The 25,175-nt window shown below is 37.6% G+C and overlaps 1 protein-coding gene across 1 annotated transcript in view; it reads left to right on the plus strand.

Moving 5' to 3' along the window:
* The first annotated feature begins 405 nt into the window (after positions 1 to 405).
* STX18 (syntaxin 18) overlaps positions 406 to 25,175 on the plus strand; it is a 44,608-nt gene continuing 19,838 nt past the window's right edge. The window contains exon 1 of the mRNA XM_054391563.1: positions 406 to 567. Coding sequence (XP_054247538.1) covers positions 406 to 567 — 162 coding nt within the window. The remainder of the gene's footprint in view (positions 568 to 25,175) is intronic.

Below are 25,175 nucleotides of genomic sequence, written 5' to 3' on the forward strand. Positions count from 1 at the left end.
AAGCTTCCAAGCTCAGACTCAGGAGCCCGCATCTCACAGCACCGCCTGGCGACAACTGCCACCAGGCCGTATCGGGGGTGTTCGGGATCCCGACCTTCTGTTGTAACTTTCACTCCACAACGTTACTATGGGGTAGGAGGGGGAAGCAGACAAGGGGCAGGGTGACAGCTCTCCTTCCTCGGGGATGAACTGCGGAGGCAGGAGGCAAACTTTTCTCTCAAATTCCAGCTCCCCGTAGCTGCCCAAATTCAGCCTTGTTCTGCGGTATCTCACGAGAAGCTCGACCCCGCTGCAGGACGGCAGCAATGGATTAAAGCAGGGAGGAACGCGCCGTGCGGGGCCGCGTTGCGCAGGGAAGGGTGCGCGGCGGCACCGGCGCCGGCCGGCCGTGAGGGGCGGGCCGCCATGGCGGTGGATATCACCCTGCTCTTCAAGGCTAGCGTGAAGACGGTGAAGACTCGCAACAAGGCGCTGGGGGTAGCGGCGGGGGACAGCGCCAAGGATGAACTGCTCAAGCGAAGCGCCGCCCGTTCCAAGAGCGACTTCACCAGCCGAGCCCGAGAGGTGGTGAGTGCGGCGGCTGGCGTGGAGGCCCCGGGGGGGGAGGACGAGCGGCAGCCGGGCCCGAAAGCGGCCTGCGCTGGACGGTGTCTCAGCCGCGGCTCCGCCTGAACGCCGCCGCGGGCAGCCCGCCCCCTTCACCCCCGCCTCGGAGCTTTCCCTGGGGAGCCTGGGCGAACGGGCCTCCCCCGGAGTCGCCCACAAACAGCTCCGGGGCAGCTCTTTCCCACACGGGTGTGGGCTGGAAAGGCGGGAGGGCAGCGTGAGAGCCGGGATCCCAGCGGCTGATCTAGCGGCTCCGAGCCTGCCTGTCGCCCGCGTTCCCCACGACGCGGCTTCTCCAGGGCGGGGGCCCGCAGGGCCGTCCCGAGGGGGGCTCTGCTGGCTGCAGCCCCTTCCTGTGAGGGCTGAGGCTTCTGATCGTACAGAACGCCGCGGTCCTGTGTGCATTCACTCGAGTATTTCCGCATGCTAGTTGCCACGTAGGAGAACTGACATAGCAAGTATAAGAGTTTGCCACGTTGCATCGTATATGCTGTCTTTAGTTTTGTTGCTTTACCCTGTCACACAGCATTTAGACTGCGTTGGTAACGAAGTCTCTATGAGTTTGTCTAAACCCGTTGTGATATTAGCTGCAGAGAGTGCAGTCGATATTGTTAAATTGTGACGACTGGTCCATTTACCTGTGGATGCTCTTCTAAGTCAGGTGTCATGGTCATGAACTTATGCAAAGATTTTCTCAGCCCCAATAGTGATCATCACTGTTTATGTAGTTTGGGTATTTTTGGTCTGCAGCTCCATTGTACAATTAAGTTGTCTGATATGTAGTGGAAAATTACTAATATTCTATATATGGTGAATGTTTTTGCATCTTTCCACCTGTTCACCAGTTGCATATTGACTAGGACCAGGTAAGAAATGATTATTGAGGGATTCCTTACAAGACAAAACTGTAGGCCCAGTTTGTGACACTTGCTCATAGCTTTACCGTGGTCTTAGACTTGCAGATTTGGATATTTGGATATTAAAGGATTGCCTTTCCTGTTAACCTTTTTTTTTTTTTTTTTTTTTAATGGCAAACATGGGCTGTTGGGAGTATCATCTGTCAAAAATCCTTGCTTCTTAGTTATTTAAAAATCTTGAAGGAGTGAGAACTTTTTAATCCCTGCTGACTGTTCAATGTGTGTTGGAGAAATTGAATCTGCACTGGTACAGCCTATGAACAGAAATAAAGATACTTTAATGGTCAAGCAGAATTTCATGGTGGGCTTGATTACAGCCACGAATGAAATTTTGTGTTTGCTAGGGAGATGCTTTTCTGTAAAGTTTTGCAAAGAGCTAAAAAACAAAGTGTTGGAGCATGAATTCTTCAAAAGTGATTCTGAACATATCTGGAAACATATCTTTGAGAATGGAAAACTTGAAAGATTAAATGTTTCTAAGTCTTTAAATGCCAAATTTCAGAATGATCAAATGTCTGTGTTTGAAGCTGTTGAACGCAAGGATGCCAGATTCATGAGGCTACAGCATCTGTTATTCATAAAACCTTTGTGTATGGATTCTGTAGGATGATTAACTGATTCTTCAAAAATTTGGTATGATAGGCCAATATTCACATCAAAAATATGTAACGAGGAGGAAAGATCTCTGCATAAAACTTGCCTACAAAACTTGTAGTAGTTCTTGTGAAAGCCAGAACAAATGACATTGAATACAAATTTTGAGCAAACTTTCGTTACAAGTCCACCTGACTTTCATAGTACACTGCTCTGGTTGCACATGGGTAGTGGTGGCCTTTTTGTCTGTTGTATTTTTGTGGCTTTTTGTTTGTTTTTGATTTTACGTGCTGTGTGTAAAACAACTTTTCATTCATAGCTGCATAAATCTAACATATCTCATTGTTTGGATGCAGCCCATGGGAAATCAAAGAGCATTGCTATTAGAAGAGATGGAGAGATGGTGTTTTGTCCTTGTTCTCAAATATGGGATCTTCATGTGCATCTTTGTACAGTTTGTTATTTAATAAGAGGATTCTTGTAGAATAGAAAAGGGGTAGGAGTATTTCTACATGGTGTTTGCATTGGCTTAATTGTTGCCACTGTTACTGCATTAATTAAGCCTAAAAAAAAAAAGTGTGGGGAATGAGCAAACCAGTAGCTGGGTCCCCAGGTTAACCATATGGGACCACCTTGAATAGCATGACATAATTATTGACATAACACAATTCAGAGTGAGCATTTTTAAACATAGATACTTTACAGTGCCTTTCAGACTGTTCAGGATTGTTTGAAGAGGTATTAAGAATAAAAATTGGATACCAAAATTGTCTAATATGATCAGTAGCCAGCCAGCCAGTATGTGGTGCTGGTAGAGAAAGACAAGTCTGCACCTCACTGGAAAATTTCTAGGGGTTTACAAACTAAAAACAAAACAAACATTAGTAGGTGGTTGGATCTAGACTTCAAACAAAGAATTCATGTTCAGTACCATTTCAGTATCATAAGAAACAAGAGTTGGCTTGCAGGCTGGGAGGTCTACAGGTTCTTTCTTGGCCTACTTTCAGATAAATAGTAGTTTCAATGGTAGGGAGGTACCAATCTGCAGGGAACACCACCATCCCTGTCCTAAAAATAAAAAAACTATATGAAAATAAAAATATCAAGTATTGAATGTTTTATTGGAATAGGGCAATAGTTATTATGGTGTTGGTTCTGAGTTTGGTTCAGTTTGGTGTCCCCAGAATGTATCAAATAATATCTAAGCTTTTTAAAATACTTGAGAAATATCCAAAATAATGAAATAGCCATCTTTTATGGGATGGGACATGCATATGCCAAGTCTAGAGTAGACCTGAATGGGGCTTAATCCTGAAAACTTCCATGTCAAGAGGGGCACCATTAAATTCCATGGCAGAACACAGGCAATGCATTAAAGACTGCATGACCTAAATATGACTGAATAGCTGATATGAACCAGTGCTGTAAGGAAAATGGCCAGAAATGGTTAAAATGGCATTCTTTAATGGGTTTGGGTTTATACTCAAAAAATTCTGATTTACTAAGGTTGGTTCATGCGATCGATTTGACTCTACTGACTGCATAAGAGCAACCCCCATGAGAGAATATTTGGATGCAAAAGGAAATATATACTGCTTGTGGTATAGCCAGTTATAGTCTTCATTAGAAATTAATGGCTATGCCAAAGTTTGGATGTCAAGTGATATTTCAGTTTACTTCACTTTTAATGAGAAGTAAATTCTAGTAAATTAGGTCCATAGCTGAGGGTCGTTAGAATTAATTCTGACTTCTTCCATGTACAGTTACGAACAGCCACTTTGAGGAAAAAAGTTCACCAGTGGTACTACAATTTGTACTTGTTTACATGCGCATGGGTTACCCTTCCCCTTTTACGAGGCAGAAAATACGATTCTAAATTACACCTCTTTGAATGAGAAATTGGTGTTCTGCTTTGTAATGTTTCAGATTTGTCTCTCCCTCTGCAAACAGTGGTTAATATTAGGTTCTTATTATGAGCATTTGTTGATTTTACTTCTTGTTTCCTTCATCTTTGTTAGAAAAGAAATTTAGCCTTAGAGATGGAAGCAAAAGATGTTGGTAATTTAAATTGCTAGAGGAGAAACACATAAAAAGCTAGTTATGGCAAATTTTTTTTTGGTTGTGGTTTTTTGTTGTTGTTGGTTTTGGTTTGTTTTGTTTTTGCAGGGGGAGGGAGGAATGAGATGCTGACCTTGCTTAATGCAATAGGATTCAATGTCAAATCACTAATGTTCCCTGTGCAATGCTTCTGGTTTTAGCAGAACTCACACCAGTAACAGTAGTGAGGGTGTAGGCTCACCTGGGGGGAAGAAGTAAGAATTTACATTTTGGGAAATGTCTGTGCAAATGTCTGTCCTTGTCCCTCCTGCATTGATTGTTTGGTTTTAAGAACATTCTTAATCACATGGGAATTATTTTCTGAATATAATTCACTAGCATGATTGAAAGTTGCCTTGGGAGACAACTTTCTGTCGTTGGCTATTAGTTTTGTTTTAACGAACTGCACCTTGCGTTCCAGGTTGGTTGTGGGAGCTTCTTTCCTGACTTACAGTGCTTGGAGGAACTGTTTTATCATATAGCTGGTCACTAGGAATTCTTTCCTGATTGTGGTTGTCCATTTAACTGACACCTCCTGTGAATTCTTATATTTTGGCTTCTCTGTGTCGTTTAACAAACAATTTCTGAGTCATCACACATTAATTACTTTGAACTCTGAAGTGTATTGAAAGTGGAGAGCTATTGTCATTGAGAATGCTAGCTGTGCTTCACAGGTATGATCAGCAGGGAAAGTTCCAGTTCTCTTAATCTCAGGGAACAGTTATTTTAAAAGATAAAGACTGCAACTTCTCACAAAGATCAGTTACAAATCTTTGCTTTCAATAAGTAGTGGTAATGCTTGTGTTTTTGCTAATTAGGATTGGGTTTCCCCATCATGATTAGTTATTGCTGTAATGGTGAGCTGATTCCTTGTGATTTTTGGTAGTGAGTGGATTGTGGTGGTGTGTGTTTCACCATGGACACAATGGTATAATTTTTCAGGATTACGTAACTATGCTCTGTTTGCAATGTCACACCACTATACTGGGAAATCCCTTTCAGACTGGCAAATATTAAAAGCTGATAGCTGATAAGATAGCTTCAACAGTGAAAGCTATTAAAGGGTGAAAATTGGAGTTGTGAAGCATTTCCAGCAATTTTGGGAAAATGTTCTTTAGTGTTGAAAATACTCCAATGTGATGTAATTGCATAGAATTGTAAATGATGGGTACTTCTTGAAAATGTAAAATTCCTGACTTCAGGGTGGTGTGTCCAAGCTTTGTCTACCAAAAAAACTACATTTTTGTAGTGACAAGGTATCAGCTTTTAGGTGTGTGCTTGTCCCTTTTCACCCTTTCATTCTGTTTCTGCCCTCCTTTTTTTAGGGAGCTTTTGAGAAACAAACAAGCAAAACAAAAACCAGATACAGTTAAATGTAATCCAGCTTCTTTTCAATCTTTGCCTTTCCACTATTAAAAGTTTACTTGATGTTTCTCACTGGATATTTCCTATTTTGGTTTATATTTAAACAGTTTGGAATGTAGGTGTAATCTCACTGATTCTGAATTGAATATTTCTGTAGTACAAATGCAACTGTCTGGTGTTTCCCACCTCTCCATATCTCAGTTGGATAGCAAGGGTGAAAGTGATAGAAGGTTTTCAAGTTCATCGGGGTTCATGGAAATTCTGTGGGGATATCCATCTTAATGTTCTTAATGTGATCTTGGTCTGTGGTTGAAAATAAGAGAAGAGTCTTGGTTTGACTCAGTTTATTAGAGCCATAATGTGGAATCATATTTTAGTGTTCTAATTAAGATTATAATGTGTTCATTCAATGATGTTATTTTTTTTTTAATGTATTTAAAAAATACATAAAATAGCTGGAGTCCTCAAACTGTGTCCAGAGAAGGGGACAGGAAAACAGGGGAGCTTGTCAGCCTTGTGTTGAAATCAAGGTGTTGTACACAGTATTGGTAGTTTGGGGAGAAAAAGATACTTTTGAGGTTCTAAGTTGTGCTAGAAGTTTTACATGTGTAAAATACAGACCTAATTGCATTATGGATTTTTTTTTTTCTTGCCTGTTTTCAGGTGGTTTGGGTGTTCTTGCAAAATAGAAACAATTTTGAATTCCTAGGCTTTTTGAGACTTTCTTAAAGAAATTCTAGCTTTCCTTTGAGAATTATTGACTGAACTAATGGTCTTTCTTTGCTCCTACCTTATCTCCAGTTTAACAAGTATTGTGTGTGGTATTTTTTCCCCCCCTTTTTTTTTTCAGTCTTACTCTTTCCTGGGAAAGAAGGAAAACATTGTGTGAGCTGCAGAGGAATGTAATGCTTGCTCTTGTGACACTTGATGTATAACATAAGGCATGTTGTATATTATATCTGCTTTTTTATATCTACTTCACTTTTATTAAAAGGAAATGCTGATAGTGAACTGACATGTGAAAGACAAACATGTAATGGTGATGAAAACCATTAGTAGGGAAACAAATATTTATTTAAAATAAAAACCATGTCTAAAGGCTCTAATGCTGACTTTTGGAAACACTATCATGTTATGGCATTTGCAATATTGTATGTTCTGTACAGTAGATACTGTTTAAAATTGCTTGGGAACTGGAGCTTGCAATTGTGAGCTTGGAATGTCCTGCAGATAATTAAGTTGTGGTCAGGCTTTAGAAAAAAAAAGTAACTTCTCGAACTATGATTTTATAAACATGCTACAATAACATTTCCATATATTTAACAGTTTCTTATAGAAAGTTGATACTCTCACAAGGCATTGACTAAAGGTAAAACATCAAGAAAGAAAAAATATTAAATTAAAACTTCACTTAGGATGTTGACAGTTGGCTTGTAATATTAAACAGATGTGTGTGTTCTTGGGATATTCTTCTTTCAGAACCTTGTTGCATACCCATTCCCAAGTGACAGCTACAAATTTTTGATTAATTTAAAATTCTCCTTTCTTCAGTTGTCTTTGTTATGGATACTTTCTGTGGGTCGGTTCAGCTGGACAATGTGCTGCATACTGTAGTTTCTGCTGTGATATTCAAGGGCAAGTGTTTCTTTATATAGACTTAAATTGAGGCATGGCTTTTACAACTGTATGGAAAAACTAATTATGTATATGCAAAGGTTTTTGATTGTGGTATTACCTTTGTATGTGTGAGTGGGGCATTTATCAGTTCAGATTGTTGACATGACAGGGCATTATTCGGTCTGTTTGGCTCCCAGTAAATACTGCACGTAGGAGTCAGTAGCAAAATAAACAACTTTTAAAACTCTGTAAGTTTAATGAAGCACAGAGAGAACCACTGATGAAAGGGAAGGTGTATAGCACTGTGAAAAGGACAAAATGCTCTCACCAGTTCTGATACCAAGTTTTTCTGAAAATATGGTGGTGGAAGGTTGTCCTGGTTTTGACAGAAAAGAGCTACAAAAATGTTCTAAAATCTAAAAAAAGCCTACTCTGAGAAATTTGTTTTGTTTTGTTTTTTCTACTAGGGGACATGATCACAAGAAAAAAAAACGTCCAGCTGGTTCATAGGTCTTAGGAAAAAGCAAAGACACAATGCTGAGAACAATACACATTATTTTTGGTGTGATTCTGCTGTCCTTGATTTGGTGGATTCTGCATCAATTGAAATCTCAGAGTCAGGTGCATATATTGTAAAATGCACACAGTACTCAACTAGTACTGCAGGAGTTAATGCACAGGGGTGGCTCAGGAATTCCTTTTTACATATGGGATACTAGATTATACCAAAGCAAAGAACTGGATACTGGTTTTCCAAATCCCAGGCCATTGCCCCAGTGACCTATGACTCTGATCAGTCTGACCTTAGACTTTGTGAATGTATGAATGTTCTGTCTTCGTTTTTCATAATAAGTGAACTTACAGGAAAACGTGTTAAAGTATTTCTAAAATAAAATACTCATATTAATATTGACAAGGTGCTGAATCTAGTTATCTACCACAGAAGTAAGCAAGCATCTTTTAGTGTTGTGGGTTGGGTTTCTTCCTCATTCTGGTTGCTTCCTCACAAATTTCAGAGGATGAATGGATCTACAAAGACAGCAAAGACAATTAATTTTTTATTTTTGGTTTTCAAAGACTGAAGGAGTTGTTAACCAATGTGAGGTAAGCATTGATTAAGTACTACTATGCAGCTGTAGTCTGCATGCTCACTGGTTTTATGTAATTGAACGGGGCATCTCCTTTCTTTGTTTTTAACAGATGTGTGCAAAGACAATGATACAGCATAATATAAGCAGGACTAGCTTCTTGTAAGCATGCACTTTTTCTTCTAATGATGTTGTTTCCAGTTTCTAAGATTTGTAGCTCATAGTGGAAGCTGTGAAGGTATAGATATGCAATACTTCTGAGAGCTCAGACACTGCTGCATATGTTTTTTAATGTGCTATAAAGGAGCATTCAGCAAATACAGGAAAACACTTATTTAAGATAATAAAAATATGAAGGAGAAGAAAAAAAAGGGGGAAATTAGTCAAAGAGTTAATAAGTTGGTCTAAAACATGGCTTAGTATAGCTTCTTGTATTTTCTTTTGTGTTATGGCATACATAATGCACAGTGCTGTGGTCTGGCTGTTACTTCAACATTTCTTCACAATTTATTGTCTGAAAAATTACAGTAGTTTCAGGAGGAGTTTGTGGGTTCACACAACACTTGAAATACTATAATTTCATTTTTGTAGGGAGGACAAGGGATGTGCATTTTTTTGAAAGAAGCTTTTTTGTTTGTGATGAAGGAAAAGAAGCCTTTTCTCTATTGCTCTTACAGACTGATTCTTATTTTATTGAATTAAGCATATATACCCTATAGAAATTTTTATCTCAATGTCATTCCAAGTTTATAGAAATAAACTTAAAAGCATCTGTTAGAGATACAGGAAGGAAGATAATGCAAATATTACATGGATTTTATCTTTTGAGTACATTTGTGAGTATGTTTGTGTGTTTGAACACTGATAATCAGAAGTCACTTCAAAGACCATTAAAATAATTTGTTTATATGTGGTTATTACTGATGTTTCTACACTTAAAAAAGAGCTGTTACTACAAAAAGGTTTGCGGCATTTTATCAATTGAACTGTTTTAAACAAATTAATTTAGTGGAAGAGCTTCTTCCTTTAGCAAGACCTGCAAGTTGTGCTGGGGAATTCTGCAGAGCTTGGTGATGATAGGCACCATCTTCTGCCAGAGCAGGCACATGATTAAGTCTGTTACTAGCATGCATCTTTGTGCTGGACTTTGTGGTGGTTGATTTTGACTTTGGATTTTGTTCCTAATGCTGATGGCTTAAAAATAGTACAAATAAAATGTTCATGTGGAAATTATATGGGATACCTTGCTGTACTCTTAAGCCTCTTTCATTGGCACACTTGGAGGCAAAAGAAGATAACACTGAAATATCTTCTACTGTCCTGATTACCAGTGCTTAAATACTACATCTCTGGCAGAACAACTCTGTAGGTGCCCAATCCTGCAAAGACAATCATTTGAGGCTGCTGTCAGTAAGATGTTGTTGTTGGTTAAACACAAATATGTGTTGTAATAAAAAATGCTTTCTTATTGGAATTTTATAAGCAAGAAGATGGTTGTAATGCAAATAAACTGAAAGTTTTGAATAGCAAGTTGTTCAGAATTAAGTTTCTTACCTCTTCTAAGACTACGAACTGAACTATTACATTGCTTTCTGATTGCATGATGTGTTTTCTGCTTTAAATTGCTCTTACGGTATCTCTGAGAGCCTCTAACTGAGATCAGAGCTAGATATCCTTTGTGGAGCATTTGAACTTTTAACTAAACAAGCTAGATATCCTTTGTGGAGCATTTGAACTTTTAACTAAACAAGCTAGATATCCTTTGTGGAGCATTTGAACTTTTAACTAAACAAGACATTTTTAAGATGCAAGGTGAAATCCTGGTTGTACTGAAATCAGCTGGAAAGCAATGGCTGATTTATTTAAATGATTTTTCAAAAAAATTATTAGCAGAGTGAAAATTCAATGCTCATTTTAGCTTGTGAGAGTAAGGATGAAAGCTCAAATAAGAGGTTACTAAAAGAAGTCTTCTCAAGTGCATTTTAGGATTTTCTATGAAGGAATGTTCTGCCATTTATATTTATTTTGTTTGTTTCTAAGAAGTGAACTGAATTCTCTGGGACTATTCCTACATTGTTGAACCTGGTCCTAAAAGAACATTGTCAGAAACTTGTGACAAGTGGGAAGGAATTCTGCTTAAGGACGTTTCTAATTTGCATTACTTACGTATTTCCAAAGATACTCTGCATAAAAGTTGTTAGGTAAAACTTGCAATGTTTCAGTGTAGTTCTGAAACTATGTATGAGTTGTAGCAATTAACCTACATGCACATCTATAATTCTAGAAAATGGACAGCATATTACATTCAAAGACTGGATCTGATAGATCCAAATTGCTTAAAACATCAGTTATTGAAGATGTCCCCCTGGGACTTTGAGAAACCATTTAACAGATGAAAGTACATTTTGAAAAGTTTGACCTTACAGGCAATCATAAAATGAATCAAAACAGTTCTTTCCTCCCCTGAAATGTACAGAGCCCATCTGTATCTAATCCAGTAATTATAGACTGAGCTCAATTACCTTTTCAAACTTGGAGCAGACTGGAGACTAGGCAGTGAACAAACATTGGGTTTTGTCTAGACCTCAATTGACTACAGTCTAAAACTTGAATTTATATCTCATTTTATTTTTAGCTTCGTTTAATAGTTTTTAAAGGATTTATTTTGCTACCTAGTTGCTAGATCATGAAAGTTCTTTCTTCTTGACCTAGTGTTTATAGCTACATTTTTACCTCAGTGAAGTCCTAAGGCTTTACTGGATGAATCATTTAAAATGTAACAACAAATAGCTTAACTGGCTCTTTTGAGTCTTTAATATTGCTGCAATGAAATTGTGAAATAATCTGTACAGGATTATGTAGTAACCTCTGTGCTTGTATACATACATTTAATATCCAGATTAAAACAAAACAAACAAAAAACTTTGATATTTTTTTTTTGCTCTTTTAGAAAAATGCACCCAAATCTTTCCTGTCTGCAGTATTAGAAACTGATTAGAAACTATGCTGAAAATAAGTTTTGCAGCTATTTATTTCAGTTAGAGCAAAGAGCCATACATGAGTGTTAGAGAACATGTGCCAAGCTACAAGTTGTACCAGCTAATACAGGTTATCTCTGACTGCCAAGTAAAGCCCAGGCATCTTTAGAAATTACCCTATGATCAAAACAAAACAAACAATACAGATCTTGATGAGAAGTATCTTGTGCTGTGTTCCCTGTCTGATGTGGTAACACTGCCAACACAATGGTCTTACTCCTGATGTGATTATGTGCACCCTTCACTTGAAAAGCATTCTTTGCTATAAAGATGCATGTGTAGTTTGTGGAATCTGACCACACTGTGCAAGTCTTTTGTTGTTACAATAGTGCATTGCCTATCTCTTGGGTAGCAGTGGAGGAGCAATGATTAAGGGCTGAATAAACATTATATTTTTAGCTTTTAATTGTGCAGTGTGCTTTTGCTAGAATGGTGTCTCTTAGCAAGTGAAGGCAATGGTAATTGGTGCATTAGTTGAACTTAATAGTAATTTTTAGTGATTTTTTTTTTTAACAGTAATCAGTATTTTGTAGCAGTTGCTGTAATTAGTTAAGAATGTGGTTCATGATGACAACACATACTCAGTGAGTAAGGCATACTGTTCCAGTGAATTGTAAATTTGATGTGACAAGCAGGGATTTTTTGATGTTTAATTGGTTTTCCTTGTAACACTTGAGAAAAAAACTGATCTAAGGAAATGTGGCATAACTGTAAAGCTGAGAAGCCCAAGAGATTACACTGATTATTCTGAGTGTATTTTGTCTCTGTATTTCATAAGCATGGGAAAAGTCTCTAATATTCGTCCTTGGGGTTTTGGTTTTTTTGAGGGTTTTTTTGGTAGTGTATAGTAGTTTTCTGGATGAATGATAGTGTTCTGAAAATGTAACATGGAAATATATCATGTTATTTTCATAATTGTAATTTAAAAGCAAAATTCGTAACAGTATATGATGAGGAAACATAGTAGTTCTTGGTATATAACATTAGTCTTTTTTTTATTATTTAAAAAAAGGAGGACTGTCATGCACTCAAGAAGTCAGGAAATCAGGATTCAATTTCAGTCCTTCATCAAAATACTATTTACAAAAGCACTGAGAACTTCGTTTCCTTCATTCCTTAACACCACATCAGGAGCTAGGACAACCTTTCAGTTGTTGCTAATAGTGAATGTTATAATCTGTTGTACAATCATATTTGTTTTACTAGATTTATCAAAGAAGAGAGGACCATACACTGTCTAAAAACATTGAGCACTTAGCACCTTTTTTCCTCCTCTTTGCCATAATGACCTTAAGAAGTAGACAGTACACCTGGAAATTCTGATGAAGTTTATGTTACCATTCAGCATAACCACCAGACTTTGTAATTGGAAGTAAGGATGGCTGATAGAAATACCTGAACTTAGAATTTATGTAATAAAATTGTGCTAGAGCTTCACAGAAAAAGGCTGCTACATCTAGGACACAGAATTGGTCACTTGTGCTCCCTTTCATTTTGTAGGGCTTCAGTGTTGCAAAGAACTTCAGAAAGGAAAGCTAGATTCAGTGAGTTCTGAGAGTAAACTAATGCAATGCCTTTAGTCTGTAGTCACTTGAATTGAGAAGCCCAGATTTTGCACTGTATGTAGTCTGATCTGGATAATTTTAGTTCTAAGGTGTTGTGACATGCCTCCTCTCACCCCAGTTGCTAACGCCAGTAACAGTTAATTGTCACAAGAGTGACACCTGCTACAACAGACAAAAATTGGGCTACAGCAAAAATGGAAAAATTACTTTCTGTAAACTCTCTTGAGAGTTTTTCATGTCTTTGTGAACTCTGTCCCAGATGAGGGTTTGTTGATACGATTCCACCTCTTTGCTCATTAGCAAGAGGACTTTGTATGACTGTTATAAGAAACTACCCAACTTTTTGTGGGGGTGACATTGAACTAATCCTGCCCAAGAGATTTTCTACTTGGTGTGTAGCACACATTTTGTATTTGTAATGTAAGAGAAAACCAATCAGTACTATTATTTTTTTTCAGCTTCATGGAAAGGTAATTTTAAAAGGAAAAGTATTTGTGCTCTGTACCTCAGTAGGTATTTTTGTGTTGACTTTTCAAATCAGATTCCTGAAATCAGCTCTTACAACTGTATCCATGTCCTCTGAGCTCCAAACCAGGCAGTGAGCATGTGACTTTTAGATGCCTCTGTTCCAGTAAATGCATTTAATTTTCCTTTTAGGATCATTTTTTAAATCTAAAGGGAATATTAACTATATTACCATTTCTCTGGATTTGACTTTGACAAAAAGTTAATGGCTCTTCAGGAGTCACCCCATTTTCTCCTGTTTCGTTTTAAAGAAATAGCTTTCTTTTGCCTTCATTTGTTACTTCCAACTCTTACTTTTGACAGCATTGATTTCTGGCTCTGTTATATTTCTGTTGAAATCTTGTTCTCACAATTGTAGTGTCACTGTTTTCTTATTCTTGGTGTTTTCTCCATTTTATTGATTCCTGTTCTGCACATGCTTACCATCAAAAAGCTATCTACTATATTAAAGCGTGGGCTCCTATAAATTTGTGGCTTTGTAGGGATAGACATAATGCTCTCAGAATGGAGTAATACCCTGCAGAGAGGTAGCCTGTTGCAGTAAACAGGTGAGTTAGGTAGGAGACAGGAACAGGTTTGTATGGTCGTGTCTTGTGTGGCCTTGCAAAGTTCCATTCATCGTCTCATCTTTCCCATTTATATTGTAGGTTGAGTTATCTTATAAGTCCATGTGAGCTTCCAGTTTGCCTGAGTCTCCTAGATCATGCTCCTTTACAGACTGGGGTGAGAGGAGACCAGAAGCTTACATCTTTCATAGAATGATTCATACAATGGTTTGTGTTGGAAAGGACCATAAAGATCATCTAGTTCCAACTGCCATGGGCAGGGACACCTTCCACTAGACCAGGTTGCTCAAGGCCCTACCCAGCCTGGCCCTGAGCATCTCCAGGGATGGGGGGTATCCACAGCCTCTCTGGGCAACCTGCTGTCTCCCCTGTTAGCACTGGTTAGGATCATGCATGCTCAGGTCCTATATTACGAAGATGCTTAGCTCACCCCAATCACATTCAAGTTTCTTTTCAGCTGCTTAATAATAGTAAATTTGCAAGAGGAAGCGTCAGTTTGAGCTAGTACACTCTGGGCCCTGAATGTGTGCTATGGTTTTTAGCTATGTTGACATATGAAAATGTTTCCCATTTTGTGTTTTATTCTGTTTTGTTTTTCTCTTCTATTCCCAAACTTTTTGTATGAAAAGCTCACAATTTATTTTTTTTTTGTGCTGTGGTCTTGTTGGCCTCATAATACCATAGCAGTTTCTCATGATTGCTTTAATCATTAAAAATGTTTCTTGCACTTAACTTCAGCTTCTTTAATCTGAAAAGTCTTCTAACATTTTGCTTACTGATTGACATCTGTCTTGAGTAAAATTAAAATGTGCAGAAATTTAAATGCTTTGTTCAAATTGGTTAAGTAAGTGTGATTAAGCTGTAAGATTTTACTTGATGGGCAACTTTTTGCAACAGCATACAAAGCTGTCTGCTGAATTAAAAAAACAGAAATCCAACTTTCATTTGTAATAGCAGTGTTCTGATTTCCATTAAATAAATTACGTTTTACTCTATTCTGTTTCCACTCAAGATTAATTTCTATGGTTACAGAAGATATAAATCTCTAGATTGCTTTTAAAAGGGATTGTTTATTCAGAACTGGGTTGACAGTCTTTCCTTAAGAGAAGCTATTACTTAATTTTATTTTTCTAAGTTTAAATGCTTAAAAAATATTTGTAATGGTACCCCAAAGGCATCATAAAAATGTAAAAATAATTATACCCCAAATTTACCAAAATTACAGGAAATGGACATTTAAAAAATATTACTGAGATTCATGGCTGAGGAAAAAAGTGAGAAAGGAAAAGGGCCTTCCTTCACAACTTAAATTCTTGTCAGGAGTTTCTGGTTGCAGTGATTAAAAATACACTTTTGAATTGTCAGCATGACTCAGATCTGAAAGAATAGCATTGATTTCCCTTTTAATTACAGCTGAGGTTTACTGCTCTCAGATTGTGCAAGCACTTTTTTGGGAGAAATTTCTATGTGACTATCAACTAGAATTTTTCAAGTAGAAATTACTCTCCCTTGTAATTGAGGGGTGACCATTTTTTCTTAGGCCAAACCAGTTGGCAAATACTCCTAGGTAGATCAAAGTAAACCAGAGCATAAATGCTGGGGTTCAGAGACACTTTTTTCATGCCATGTCATACATTCATTATTTTGGGAAGCTAATGGTCATTTGGTAGTTAACTTGTGCTCTGAAAGAGGGGATTTTTCTCAAACGTTACAGCTGGACTTTGGCCTCATCCGAAGATTCTTGAGTGGGGACAAACTAAGGTGCCTTCGTTCTCAGTGATGCTTTTAAGCCAGCTTGTGCTCTGATAAACTTTTAGCCCTTTCTGTAGAGTTGAGAACCTGTCGTGGCTTGCCTTAATTACCATTTTATAGGAGACTTCCATTAGGGGCAGAGTGGAGGGAATAGTATAATCTTAACAGCCTGGGTTTCAGACTTACTCTGTTAGTACCCATTTTTTTTCCCCCTACTGTTTTCCTCACAACAGTTTAGCCCAAACTGTGCTGTTACAAGGACTAGTGGAGAAAAGTCATTTCCCCAGGGTTTTTTGAATCTACTTCCTAGGTGCTATAACAGAAGAGTAGTAGCTTGCTCAGAAAACACAACAAAACAATCCATGTGAAGTGGGGTGGCAGGGAAGAGATTTGTGTCCAGATGTACCAAAGCTGTGCATAGCATTTATCAGTGCATCATTCCCCATCAGCCATGGAAAGACTTAAGAGTGACCATGGCCCAGTAAGTTCCTAAAATAAAAGGCAGGCGATCCAGGTCTTGGAGTTTCCTGTTGTATTTAAGGGCTCTTTGTCTGGATACGATAAAGCACATGGGTGAAAAAAATCTTAATGTGTACAGAATTGGCTTCTTTCTGGTGTATTTATTTGCTTTTGTGCCAGTTCTATGCATGTCCTTTAAATAAAGAATCATAAACTTCTCATTTCTGACTGGGTGTTTCGGTGGTTCCTGTCCAGTATTTTAATGGGGGAGAAACTTACTTGGTATAAATGCTAGAGCAAGTACTAAAGTGATGTTTCATCTGCATGATACAAATGCAGGTGTTGAAATACAATAAAAGGGGTTTTGTGCTAAGAACTCTTATTGTGCTGATGATTAAAATCCATAAAAATGCTAGCAAACTAGAATGGTGCTTGTGCCCCTGGATTGTGTTTGGCAGAGTGGCAGGATTTCGAGTCAAAGTGCTGTGTCAGTTCATGCTGCTCCACTGTATAGGTGAATTCCTGTAAATGCACCCAAAAAATGAAACTCTGAAAGAAAAGGGCCTGGCAGAGAAGCGTGGGACCACGGTGTGTGGGAGAGAGGGAGGCTGTGCTTCAGCCGTGGCTTCAGCAGAGAGCACGTTGGCACAGGCTGAGCTGCTCTGGTGCCCATGATGGCTTCTGCTGAAGCTGAGTCAGTTTAGTCCCGAAGGGAAGTGCTTGCACATGCAACTCTCACTGAATTGCACTGCAATAACTTGAATCCTGAATTTCAGGATGATGGTCGGACAGAGTAAGCTTTATTAATTGTGTTTCTGTTAAAAGAGACTGGAAATCTCTTTATATTGCAAAAGATCTTTGAGTCAAGGGAACGTAGTACTAAATGACTTCAGAATGTGAGAACAAGGGACAAGAAAAGTATCCCTTAAAGAAAGGCATAAGCAGAGTTGAATGCGGTTACTGAAAGGTTGTAAATGGAGCATTTGAACAGCAATAGTAAAGGCCAATTATTGCAAATTCGTGTTTTTGACCACTTCACTTTTATCTCCCAACCAAAACATTCCCCACAATTGTTGTGGGGGTTCATATTTTAGTCAGTGAGGTTTTGGATGATTGTGTGAAAATATAAACGTTAAAGAAAGTTATGATTAGAGTTGGACAATGAACAAGAGAAAGGGAAATAGTAGCTTTTATTAACATCAGATGTTGCCCTTTTTTTAATTTTATGTTATTATTGAAAGTATTTGTTTCCACAGAGGAGAAATGAGGACTGGTTACTAAAAACAATTAGCATGAAGTTACATTGTGGAAATCCTACTGTTTATTCTGGAGGTCACCTCATGTTCCTGTTCATTCTCTACAGATCCATTTACAGAAGCACATCTAAATATTCTGAATCAAAATTGTGTGTTCCCACAAGACTAAGAAAACAGTGACAAAATTAACAGAGATATCTATATCTTTGAATTCTACATGTATCGCAGTTTTCTGGTTCAGGAGTGAAATTCAGTGTTTATAAATAATTATAATCTAAAATAAGACCTTTTTCCCTTCTTGTATTTATAAATGTCTGAGATACAAAGCACTAAAATGGTTTTAAGAATATACAGTATACTTTAGGATAATTTCCATCTTAAAAAGTTCAGTGGCTTCAAAATAATTTTTCTATGCATTCATTTTGAGTTTGTTGTAGGTACCCTACACACTTCTAAAACATACAGCAACCTCACCCCTAAATAACACACTGGTAAAACATCACCCACTGATGATATACTGGGTGCTTGCAGTCTTTGTTTTGGTCTATGGGCATCTGGAGCTTTCAAGCTCTTAGCTCTTCGTTTTGCTTTTATTAAAAGAGTCTTGAACAAAAAATGGTTTGCAGTTGTGTTACAAAATTCCAAAAATCATCTTGTCATTGTGCACTTGACCAAGTCTTACACCAGCTCTGGATTATCTTTTAAGAAAAGTACGGTAAGATGAAATGTGAGGGGTTTAGGCTTACAGTGAGTTATTTACTACCAACTTTCCCACTTTGTGTAATAAATAGTGAATGAAAAAAAAAATCAAAATTGCGAAGCAGCTATTTAAGGTGCACCTCAGAGGGCAAATGTTTCAAATGTGAACTGACAGTAGCCAAAATCAATGTGTGACAGTTTGCAAACCATAGGCAGCATTTATAAATATATGTTAAGGAAATCAAGAATTAAGAAAACAAAAAATGCTTCCTTTTGTTTTTTCTTTCTTCTGCAAGACAGTGCTTTTTTTATTTTCTTTTTTTTTTTCCCCTCAGTTTGCTGTTAAGCAAGAGGAAGCATTTTCTGCTCCAGTCCAGGTGTTAGGAAATTGGCTTTGCTTCTTACTGCAGTTTAGAGCTTTCTTAATCGCTTTGTTAATGATCATCGAATATTGGCTGTGGTAGTTTGCAAACAGATTGTGTCTTCCAATATCTCACAACGGCTAATGCACAGTTCTGCAGTGATTCCTTAAAATTTTACTTTGCTTTTGCACAAAACCCCACACAAAACCAAAAAACCAACCAACCACCACAAAAACAAAAAAAAACAGAAAAGCAAACAAGTGGAAAAAAAAAACAACAAAACCCCCAAGCAAAACCCAGAAACCAAACCAACAAACAACTCCAAACAACCCAACACTTTGGTAATTTAAAGTACTGACTATATGCCACATTTTATTTTTAAAATATTTTTTAAAGTTTTGTACCAGCTTTACCATGAAGGACTCAAAATTCCTCAGACTTTATTTTTGTGCCTTTAATTCAGTTAATTCATTTTGAATGTTCTTATGCCATGGACCACACTTTATTAATCTACCACTTCCATTCTTGGTTATGTTAATTTCTTTACTCTGAATGCAAGACTACTAATAAAATGCAATTAGAATGTTTCCCTGCCTGTTTCTGCTGCTGTAATTTATATGCTGATGTAAAGCAGAAACTGAACAAAGTCACAATTTTCCTGAGATTAGGGTAGCCAGGCTGGCTGTCTCCTTGCCTCCTGCTACCCACTTCTGGAATCAGGCCACCCCCATACCACAGTTTAGAGATTATTTGCTCTCTTGGGCGTCAGATTACGAGAGCAATTGATCTGCGTGACCTATTTGAGAAACTTTCACGTTTGCTGGGGAAACCTAAACCAAATGTATCCCCTCAAGAGACAAATCAGCTGCAAACTGGCCAGTTGACGTTCAGTGGCAGCAGTGCTCCTCTGGATTGACTTGTGGTAGGACAGCACCACCTCATGGCTGACCACCGCATCACCAGCCAAACCCTTTTAAGTAAAAGCTTTTCCCACTGTAAAATTCAGATTTGAAGCTTCAGCTCTGAATTTAATCTTCGGTTTATTTTAACTGTTTGATCTTTATTGCATATCACTGTATTAGGGAATGATATAATTTCGTCCTTGGAAGGCTGCAGTTTCTGAAATGCAGACTCCAGGTAGCAGTATTTTAAATGCAAAATTGTCTGTTCTTAGGCAACATCCTGCAGGAGCCTGCATGCATTCAGTGGGCTGATAGTGCTTAAAATATAACAGAAAGGAAGCTGCGTGGGACCTGACCTTTCATCTGCTGTATTTTTAAAAAGTAAGGTAGTTGGTAGTGGAAAACTTCTCCATAGTAATAATTTCTACCTCAAAACTCTTATAACTAGTCTTTCCCAACTGTAAAAGTTTAGGTAAGAGCCCAAGATCTTAATGTTAGAATTTATTTAATATAAATTTGGGTTCTCTTTATATTATCTATTCTGTTTGGGGTTTAGTCTAGATTTCTGCAAACCCTTGCCTTCATTACATGCACTAACCATGGGAAATTTCTTTTTTCTTTTTTTTTAATGTGGTTTAGACATTGAAAACAATTTAATTTTTTTTGTAATCAAACCAAGTTTTATGCCTTTACACCAGTTACTGCATCTTCTGCTAGTACTGAGACTGTTTGTTTCTTTTTTTTTTTTTTTTTTTTTTTTTTTTTTTTTTGGTTGGATACATGCAGTCCCTGTACATCACCTAATGTCTTCCTGAAATTCTTAATTCCTTCTGCAATATGCAGTTGGGTGTGTTTGGGTTGACTGGAACTAAAAACATGGTAGGCCTTTTAGATATTAATATTAAAACAATGTTAAGTTTTCTGCTTTCTGCAGCGAATTGTAAAATGTAGTCACCTTTTCATGAATCTGTAGATGGAATTATTTAGATAAGGCAGTTGAAGATCAGGCTATTTGAACACACTGAAAAGTTTATTTTTGTGGTTAAAAATACGCTTCCATCAGCAGTGCTTGCCAGTACTGCTGAATCAACAGTAAATGCCACGTCTCTTACTCCTTTTGCAAGAGCCTTTCTATTATGTTTTTAAGTTTCCTTTAATAAAGTACATATTTTTAAAACTCAGAGTGGCAATACAGAGTGAAGTGTAGCAGTTTTATGTGGTAGTAAGTAGCTGCTCATTGTTCTGATGGAGGAGTAAACTCGATGAAGCCCTGTGTTTGTTCAATGAAAATGACTATTCAGGGCCGTTGACTTCTCCCTACAATATGTCACGGGAACCTACTCCAATCATTTTAATTGTAAACAATGCTGCTGCTCCTTGCAGTGGGTTAAACGTATGCAAATTGGAACCTACTGTTTCATGAGTGATCAATTCTTTGTGGGGAGTGGAAAGAAATGTTGGATGTATTGCTAAGATACTGGAGGAAGTGTAGTCGGTGCCTTTGCTCCGAAGTACATGCATCTTTTGAAGATGATGCTTCCTGTTTCTCTTATTTAAAAGTATATCCTGCTCTGAAATCATAAGAAAAATCTTGAATAGAGGAACATCTACTATTTCTAGTGAAGGCCCTGAGAATAAATAGAGCTGTGCATGCCACCTGTGGTAGCAGATGGCAGCCATTCACAGCTTCCTTTTGTGTTGGACCTGCATTATCTGCAATGTTTACTTTTATGTTTTAATAGGAGTTATCTTAAAAACCCTACAGTGACAATAAACCACAGATACCGGCGTTAAACAGATAGTTGTAAAAAAACTACCTGCATTGTAAAGTGCAAACTGGAACCTACAGCAACTTTAAAAAAAGTTACAGGCTTTAATGTGAATTTCTAAAGTGTTGTTCAATTGTGACACTGACACTTGTTGCCACCCAGTAGAAAACTTCTGCTGCTTCAGTTTTGAGAATCATCTGTATTTTATTGATCAGAATTACACTTGGGAGTTTTAAAATAACACACTAAGTCCCCAGATTCAGTTCCTGACCATAGGAGGTTATCACATGAAGTTTCTTAAGTCATAACTAACTCTGATGGTGGACGCTTCTTTTAGGAAGGTCCCGACTGGTGCAGTCCAGCTTCTGTTATCCCTTGTGCTGATACAGGTATTTGTGGAGCTGAAACGAAATAAACAGATTCTTTGTATTTGATCATTACTGACCTCCATTTCCAGAAGAGTAATTTTTCAAAAAGTCTCTTTGATGTTTGGTATTGACCCTGCAGGGAGTGCCAATGGGAATGAGAAGAGAAGCACCTGAAGTTCTTTAAGTGGTCTTCATGTCAGAAAGAACCCAGCCTTCCATATCCTGGTAGTGAACAGAAGGGAGAGAATTTACTTTTATAACAATGTAACTGATGTTGGCAGTAGTGGGAGGATAGTGATTCTCATACAGGCAGTTATATCTGGAGTTCAGTAGTGTTCTTCCCCATAAGTTTAGCCCTGAGAGTGCTGCAGCTATGAATGGCATTTCTCTAAGCCATCCTATACTTTTGGGGAAAAAGGAAATCATTTTAATTATTTGAAGGAGAGGCTTATTTTTCTGCTTCACACTTTCAGAGAAGGAGAAAGCTGATTTCCAGAAGTCAAGAATGGGAACCATGACAAGAGGCCAAAGCTCAGATGTGTTTGTGCTTTGTTTTCAAACTGCTTTCATCTATCCTTTTGTTGGCTGCATCAACTGGTGGTGTAATTGTTTTGAAAATGGGTGTGTACAACAAATAGGAAGTTGCAGTTATGATGGATGGGTAAATGGGGTGGAAAAACATGGATATGCTGAAATTCAAATGGGATTTAAAATTGTTCTGGGTCTGCTTGAGAGGTTAATAAGAGAAGATACAAAAATTTAGCCCAGAGGCAGTGAAAAACAGGGGGACATAGAGAAACGCCAAGAAAACTGTTGCAGGAGGGAAGGCTTTGTAGAGATAAAGTCAGGTTTGGCAAAATTTACCAATGGTATTTAACTAATGGTATTAAACCTCCCCAAAGTTAAAATACTGCTTAGCAATGTAAATAAAAAATAGAATTAGCAAAAAAGTGGATTTGTCATGTGACTGGAGAATAAGTTTAGGCATGGTCTCCAGGCTAAAGTAATCAAGGACAAAGCCACAAACCAAGCAGGCTTTTAAAAGCAAGGTATCTACAGGGAACCAGAGCATGGAGTTGGGAATTTTTACAAGATCTCAGAACTTTAATGCAGCATAATTTTGTTTTTCAGATAATCTCTGGGTTGAGTTCAGACCCTGTGGATTTGAGAAATTCCAGATTCTGAAGGCACCTATTTTCAGTGAAAATACATTGAACTGAAGATGACACACTTTGATCAGAGCAAAGGAAATTTAGTCCTTCTAATTACGTCAGTGGAGGGAAACTGATAATAGCCTGACCCAGAAATGGTCCAGCATTCAGAAAAGATTTTAAGGGGAGAAAGATAAGTAGAAAGTCAGATGCAATGGAGTATAATTTGCTATCTTATTAAAAATTCCCAACCAAGTAGATACTTAAAGAAAATCTGCTTTTCCTTCATTAGGATGGTCTGGTTTCCGATGGTAAAGTGCCAATTGGAAGTCTAGAGAAGATTAGCAGAGAAAATGTCAGCTGAGTAAGATGAATAAACAGGAACAGTGCTTCCATATTGAAAGAAGTGTTGGGCTAAAGAGAGGTTAATAGCAGGATTACATTTTGCATTCCCCAAAATAAGAACAGTACTAATAAGGTGAGTTCTAAAATAAATCCCAGAGTAAGATGGATCAGTAAACCCTAGCGATGAGGGAATGCTGAGGAGGAGAAGCCTAGTACATTACAGCAAGTCCTGAATGACTCTGGGGTCTGGAGTTGTGAGGAGAAGAAATTAAGCAGTAGGATATGTATTTGGAGACAGGAACAAAGAATAAACTTGAAACTGAGCAATGAAAATAGTGGAAGAAAAGGTATTTCCACCGAGTTACAAACACCACTGAATGCCCTTCTATTAAACTGCCTTGGAAAAGGATGGATACAAACTGGAGCAAATGTAAAACAAACTCGTGGGTTAGGCAGCTTCAGAACTGCCTTGTGAGAAGAAATGAAAAGCTTGAGGTCTTTTTTTTTTTTTCTGGGGCCACAGAAGTTAGAGGAAGATAGGCTTAGTGACAGTAAACTCCAACACATGCAGGCAAGCAGAACTTTTATAGGAAGGGGCAGTTTTGAAACAAGAACAGTTTGATGGTTCTTATTCATTATGAAGAGCACTGGGATTCTAATAAAGCCATTCACTTGGAATAGGGAAATGCTTGATTACTTTTATGCTGGAGCTTCATAACTTGGTAAAGAGTGTATGGTGTGCCTCTGATAGCCCAAATGTAATAACAGGTTCATGACCTTGGAGGTATCTTTGGGATTTATATGTGTATGATAGGGATATTTTGTATCTGCAGAATATTAAAGTATTGTACCAGAAAAACATTTTTTCCAATAAATAAAATGCATATTCCCTTTAATGCTAGTGAGACCACCTTTTTCGTTGTAAAAGTGGTTGAATTTTGTTGATACGACAATGATAAATTAAATTCACAACTCTGCCAGTAGTACACAGTAAGAAAAGGCAAAAGAGAAATAGCAGTGCAGGATCACAGAAGATGCTGTTAGAATTTGAGGGAAAGTAGAACAAGAAGTCTCACTTCTGATGCAAATCTTGGGAACTGAGAGCTTGATGTGAGTATGGGCATAATGGTGTCATTCTAAATTCATGAAAATAGCTTTACAAATGAAGGAGAGGCAAAGTGGGGTCAGTGCAATTGAAACACAGGATGACAATTTTAGCCTAAATAGAATGCTCTTTGTGACTAGATGAATTAATTACTGTAAGACAGTGTTCTTGCTTGTCATTCTGATTCTTTCTGCTTGTTAATCACTCCTAAATTGTAGCTACTGCAGTAATATCAAGATTTGTTACTTATAAAATGTTGCTAATCTCTTTTCTAGTTTAGTGTTTGGTTCACACACTAATGTAAATGTTTTGAAATGTGTTTCTTTATTTTACATTTCTACTTTGCCTTCTGTAGTCCTTTCTTTCTGCCTGTTAAGTACCATTGTTCTACTGAAACACTATCTGACCATTTAAAATGTTTTGTTTTCATGGGCAAAGTTTATTTACCTATTCAGCAGATTTCATGACATACCAAGTCTGAGCTGAAAAAGATTGCTGTACAAGGAACATCTGCAGAATGGTTTAGCTTATTCTTTGTGTCTCATTGATCGTGTAGTAATTTCAGCATTTCCCTTCTTGCTGCATATGATGGTGCTAACATGCTTTAGGAAACTTACAATCTACTGGAGGCAGAAACAGAACTGGTTGTTGTGAATGGGATGGAAGTTCCCATGCATGGAAAACTTTAAACATGAACACTGGGAAAGCTCTTATCTAACATAATGAGTTGTAGTAAAAATGAATAGCAAATAATAATAGGGCAATATTGCATGTTTATTTGCACAAAGAAACACTTGTTTTTAGGTGTACAAATCGCCATGGTCTTACTAAGTACAGTTTTCCCCCCTTTTTTTTTTTCAAATAGCTGCTGATCTTAGAAGATTAATTCCCTCTAGTTATTTCAGTTTATCCAATCTATTCTGTGTTCTTTTTTTGTTGCTGTTTTGTTATTGTTGTTTGTTTAATTACAGGGAACATTTGCATGAAAATAGGATTTTAAGACTTGAACAGCTTCTGATACTCTTTTTT

Source organism: Indicator indicator, chromosome 23 (assembly GCF_027791375.1).
Source record: "Indicator indicator isolate 239-I01 chromosome 23, UM_Iind_1.1, whole genome shotgun sequence".
NCBI lineage: Eukaryota > Metazoa > Chordata > Aves > Piciformes > Indicatoridae > Indicator > Indicator indicator.